Source organism: Chrysemys picta, chromosome 2, assembly GCF_011386835.1.
Source record: "Chrysemys picta bellii isolate R12L10 chromosome 2, ASM1138683v2, whole genome shotgun sequence".
NCBI lineage: Eukaryota > Metazoa > Chordata > Testudines > Emydidae > Chrysemys > Chrysemys picta.
This window is the reverse complement of record NC_088792.1, coordinates 10,780,915-10,786,914: the sequence shown is the minus strand read 5'-3', so window position 1 is coordinate 10,786,914 and position 6,000 is coordinate 10,780,915. Positions and strand designations below refer to the sequence as shown.

At 48.1% G+C, this 6,000-nt stretch overlaps 1 protein-coding gene across 1 annotated transcript in view; it reads right to left on the bottom strand.

Moving 5' to 3' along the window:
* Positions 1-3,204: 3,204 nt before the first annotated feature.
* The window catches only part of SEC22C (SEC22 homolog C, vesicle trafficking protein), a 73,433-nt gene continuing 70,637 nt past the window's right edge, over positions 3,205-6,000 (bottom strand). Inside the window, exon 7 of the mRNA XM_065582634.1 lies at positions 3,205-3,456. Coding sequence (XP_065438706.1) covers positions 3,325-3,456 — 132 coding nt within the window. The 3' untranslated portion in view covers positions 3,205-3,324. The remainder of the gene's footprint in view (positions 3,457-6,000) is intronic.

Below are 6,000 nucleotides of genomic sequence, written 5' to 3'. Positions count from 1 at the left end.
ATGTAAATCAGTGTAACTCCACTGACTTTAAGGGTGCATTGCCTCCAGCTAAGGATCATGGATCTTTTGTTTGCACGGTGGTTTTATGTTCTTTGAGGGCTCCCCTCTTATTCACCCTCCTTCTCTCCCATACACACTCTCTGCATGATGGAAAAGCAAAAGAAAATAGATGGTGATTCCTCACAGGCTCAATGTGCCAAAGAAAGCTAAATGATCTGACTGCAAATGATACACAAAGGCTACATAAAATGTAATTACTCAGAGTTTGATCATAAATGCTACACAGAATTTAATAACTCAGTTGTGCACAGATCTGGTCACCCCATCTCAGAAAAACGTCCAGCCAAAGCAGAAGGGGTCCACGGATGGGCATTAAGAACAATTAGAGACCCCCAAATGGAGACAGATTTGAAAGACCAGTTTAGTTTTGGGGAGGAAATGAAGAAGAGGGGACGCAATAGAGGTTTGTAACCTAGTAAATGGGCTAGAGAAGGGGAATTGGGGACAAAGGGCAAAACATTTTAAAGCAATTGAAGAAAATACTTGTATTTGTTTATTTTAAACCAGGTTATCTTGTGGAACTCATTGCCACTAGATACTATCATGGCAAAGAGCTTAGTAGGATTCAAAAAAGAATTGGTCTTTCATATTGATAATGAGAAAGTCCATATCTCCCACTGCTGTCACCCTCATCCTCCCACCCTCTCTTTGTTCTGCTGTTCATCATCCCTTGCCATACTCTAAATAATGTAGCTTGGAATCTCCTTTTGTTTGCACAGTGATTGGGGCAGGGACCCATTAGTCTAGCTGGCTGATGAGTAAAGGAAGACATGGAAGCCCCATCCCTTAAAACATTGAAAGCTTCACCGTGTAAAACACTACCAAATGTACATCAGGAAAGACTCTTGCATTGCTAGGAAGATAGATCAGATGACCAAATAGGTCTCTTACAGCTCTCATTTCTATGATTCATAGGAGTAGCCCCATGTGACGGCATATCATTGTCAATCATCATTGTCCTCCAGCGAAATTCAAAATGACACCAAAACCAAAAAGGCCCAGGATGTAGGTTTTAAAGGATTACCAACCTTAAAGGGCACTAACTGACTGGAGCTGTTTGCCTGAAACAACCTCTCCCTGTTAGCAATTGATAACTGTTGGTGGGTTCTGCAGACTCTGAGATCAGCAATTCATTTCCCTACTGAGATAAGTGCGAGTAGCTGCCTGAGGAGAGAGGATCTAAGGTGTGGGCTGAGCAGTCCTGGGTGAGGAACCCTACGATCAGCCAAGCCTGAATTTTGTTATTGCTGATTTCAAAAAAGCCAAACCCTAGGAAAGGGGTGAATTAGGGCTCTGCATAGTGTGTGTGTGTGTGGGGGGGGGGTTTGTGCACAGGTTGGTGTTTACGCGCAGCTCCTAGAGATAGCTGAACAACCCTATCAGAGTCACATTAATATTCATCCATTTACCACATCATGCTTATTACCAACCACCCCCTTTGGGGCTGCTGCTTTTTGTATTTTGAGAATTCTCACATTAGAAGAAAAACGACACTTATGCTAAGTTTTATCTCTGCCATTTAAGCCCCTATCTATCTGGTTCAAGTGACTGTGTCTCTGTGGTGGGAGCTCATGCCAATAGATATGCTTTGCTGCATTATCACCTTCTGCGTGAATTTCATTAATCCCATAAGAAATCCCGAAATTAAAAGGCACTGACTAAATTGCTTGACATAGCTGCCGTGCAACCACGCTGGCAAAGGGCCAGTTACATACTGGATGGTAGCAAGATTATCAACCATGTTTTAAATTAAAAATGCAAAGGACAGAGTCACCCTTGACAGAGAAAACCAGACTTTTAGGATGCTTCCTTTCTGCCTACTTTTATGGGTCCCACCACCATCAAATCCAAGCATCCCAAAGCATTTTACAAACTACAATAGGGTAGTAGCCTCACAGAGGAAGGATGTCCCAATGGTTAGGGAGCTAGCTGGAACACCAGGGTCTGGGTGCTATTCCCTCCTCTGCCACAGACTTCCAAGATGACCTGGGATGTAGGTGCCTGAGCAGATGAGGAACTTTTGAAAATTCCACCTGGCACCTCTCTGCATCTCCAACCTGCTTTGTCAACCTGGCCCTTTGTTTCTCGGTTCCTTGTCTGTAAAATGGGTGGGGAATGGGATAATACTTCCCTCCCTCACCGGAGAAATACATTAAAACCTGTGAGATGCTCAGATACTCTGGCAACAGGGGCCAGGAACATCTCACGGCTGCTGCATTGGTACAGAGGGAGCGGTAGCTGCCGTACCGTAGGACTGACAGCGTGATGTCCTGTTCGGCAGGAAATACTGGAGAATACTTGTGGTTGTTAAGATCCCATGGCCTTTTTCTTAGGAGTTGTTAATGCTGGTGTCCTGGACTAGTCCCAGTGCAGGTCATTACATTCCCCCTGCAGAGTGGCAATGTGCAAGCTGTGGTCTGCAGGCCAAGGCCTGCCTCTGGGGAGCCAGCTAGTCACATGGGACTAGCTCCTCCTCCTCATTTCCAGCTCTTATGTTGCTTAATGGATTTTTAGCAGCCTTTGACACAATTTCCAGGCTAGCAAAGGCTGTAATTACCGGGGAGTGTCAGGAGACTCTCCATGGGAAGGGAGCTGGGCTGCTTGATGGTGAATGGGCAGCAACCATGCAACAATCTCTCCGTTAAGATGAAAGGAGAAAGTCTGAAAGCCCCTGGTAGACAACATTCTCTTTACTTGCTCATCTGACCTGTGGTTAGGCCTAGCTTTGCGGTAGGCTGTCTCCACTTCAAGAGAGACGAGTTTTTACATAGCAATAGCTCCCTCTGTGTGAAATCCTAGTAGGAACGAGACACTGTCATTTTTACCCGGATGGTGCTAGACGATCCAAACCCCCGGTGCTGTACAAGGTTGGCTTCCCCAGGTCAAAGTAGAAGCCACCTGTGCCTTGTCTGCACTATGATTTTCCACTGAGACTGCTACCCTGATATAAAAAACACACAGTTTCTGCAGTGAAGTCAAAACCAGGACCAGCTGCTCCCTACAGATGGTGGAAGTCATATAATTCCATACCTAACGTCATAGGATGGTTGTGATTTATTAAGCTTCATTGGGTAATGTTTGTCCAGGGCATTGAGATCCCAGCTAAAAGCTGCTACCGCATAGCGTGGAATACTCTCTCCTCCCGGACCACTGGCCTGGATGCTTTCTAACTTTCAAACCTCAGATGAGCAGACGTGGAGGAAGAATTACAGGCCAAAGGAAGCAACTGAGCCCTGGTTGCGTGTTTCATTTGCCTTCTCCACTTTACGAATCCAACTCTCTAGTGGCACTTGGTTTTATTTTAGCAGCTGGTAAATGAATACCTGATCCGAGAGCATTTCCAGTAAATGTAATTACTCCTCTGTTTGCAACAAACATGGCCCAGCTACATTTGATCTAAAAAAAGAGAGAGAGAGAAAGAGAAGAAATGAAATGAGGCTATTCTCATGAGATTTCCAGTTAAACCCTATGCTGAGTGGGTCAAGAAAATTAAAGGTTAGATCCTCAGCTGGTGTAAATCAACATAGCTCCACTGACTTCAGTCAAACATGACCTCAACAGAGCTACGGTCACTTACAGCTGCTAAGGAGCTGGCCTTCTAGGGCACGTCTACACTGCAGCTGGGAAGCAAGTCTACCAACCCAAGAGGCAGGCTCACGCTAGAGGGCGCTAGCGAGCACACTAAAAAGAGCAGTGTAGACCTTGTGGCTAGGATGGCAGCTTGGGCTAGCCAGCCGAGCTCAGACCCATGAGCTTGGGTGGGCTTGAGAGCCCGAGCCGCAGCGTCTACACTGCTATTGTTAGTGCGCTAGCGCGAGCCGAGCTAGCCTGAGTCTGCCTCTGTAGACTGGGAGGCTCCCTGCCAACTGTGGTGATGCCATACCCACGGGGGAGTTAATTATTTGCATTGCAATAATATTGAGTGGCCCAAACTGAAATCAGGGCACCGTGGTGCTAGGAGATGTACATACACAGGGTAAAAATGCCCCTGTCTCAAGAGCTTACAGTTAAGAGCACGGTTCAGAATTCCACCTTTAAATAGACAAGTGGGAGAAAGGAAGGATTTGATTTGGTTTATAGGTGGAGCACTGAAGCCTAGAGAGACTAAGGCTCAGATTTTTAAAGGCATTTCGCCATTGCTTAGCTCCACATTGCATCACTTGACTTAGGATCCTAAGTGTCCTTATCAGAAGTAACCTAGGCACTTAGGAGCATAAGTGTTATTGAAAGTCAGTCACAATGCCTAAATATCCATAAAAAATCTGGGCCTAAGTGACTTGCCCAGGTCCCACAGGGCGTCTGTGGCAAAGGTGGCAACTGAACCCAGATCCTTTATATCCTGGGATTTAACTCCAGGCCCATCCATCCCCTCTTCTTATGGGGTCCCTACGTGAATCCAGTAGAGACCTTCCAAAAGTTTTCAGACTTGGAGAAAGTTTGGACAATGATTATGGCCAATAGTGTGTAAAACAAAGGCCTGGACTCCAGCTCCTAAATCCATAATTATTCACTGAGTGCTCTGAAGAATCTGGTATTTTACACGGGTACCTAGATATGGACTTTGGAGCCTGACTTCAGAGCCCCATTTTTAAACTCTTGCCTCGGGTTCAATTTTTATTTCATTTGAACCTTCAGGCCTCCGTGTCGACAAGGGCTAGTGATGCAGAGGGAGCGTAGTCTAATGGTTGGAGCAAGCAGTTGCGGGTCACTTATATCCTCGGCCATTGAGACCTGGGACAATTCCCCGGATCCAGGTGTTCCTTAGGTGGCCCATCTACCTATACAGTGCTCTGAAAGGGCTGCTGTGATGGTCCCTAACGTGAAGTGCTTAGAGGTCCTTGGACGAATAGTGCCATACGAAATACAGAGCTGTTGCTGTCACTGTAGCTGGGAGCTGCCTCTCCTGAAGCCAGTCTCACCGGGTTGACACTTGTAGCTGGAAACAAGGAGGAGGAGCCAGTACTGTGTGACTAACTGGCTCTCCAGAGACTGCAGCCCACTGCTTGAGCATCGCCGCCCTGCAGGGGGAATGACCTGCACTGGGATTAGTGCAGGACACCAGCATTAACCACTTTCCCCTGAAGAGAAAGGCCGGGGGATCTTAACAACCACAACGCTCTGCCGGTATTTCCAGCAGAACAGCACATCACGCTGTCAGTCCTACTGAACTGCACCCACCGCTTCCTCTGTATCAATACGTCAGCCGTGGGCCGTACCCGGCCGCCGTTACCATGGTATCAGAGCATCTCGCTGTTTTTAATGTATTTCTCCGGTGATGGAGGGGAGTATCGGAAAGGGCTTCCAGGGTGTACATTTCCCTTCGCTTACAGCCTCATCAAGTGGCCTCGGTTTACAGCTGAGCCCTTTTTATTGGGTCATTTATCGAGATCAGGAAGAGCAGAAGTCTGAGTAGCAGCTCCCGGGGACTCTCACTAAATCTCTCTTCCTAAGCTGGACACATCTTCTCACTCAGACACTAGCTCAGGGTCTGTATATACCCACAGTTAGTTCTGCCTTTATTGCAGGTTAAATACGTTAGGTACTTATAGGAGCCCCATCCAGGGCCGGATTAACGCAAGGGCTTTAGGGGCTGCAGGCCAGGGCCTCGGGCTAAGGGGGACCCTGCAAAAATAAATCAGTGGTCATCAACCCGTCGATCACGAGCTTCCGGCCGCTAAAAGTCCAGCGGCGCAGCAGGGCTCAGGCAGGGTGCCTGCATGCCCTGGCCCCACGCCACTCCCGGAAGCGGCCGGCTGCTGGCATGTCTCTGGGGCCGCTGGCGGGGGGGAGGTGGCTCCACACGCTCCCCCAGCACCATCCCGCAGCTCCTGTTGGTCGGTTCCCGGCCAACAGGAGCTGCGGGGGTGGCGCTTGCGGGCGCCGGCAATGCCCAGAGACACACTGTCCACCTTCCCCCAGAGGCACACAGAGACGTTCCAG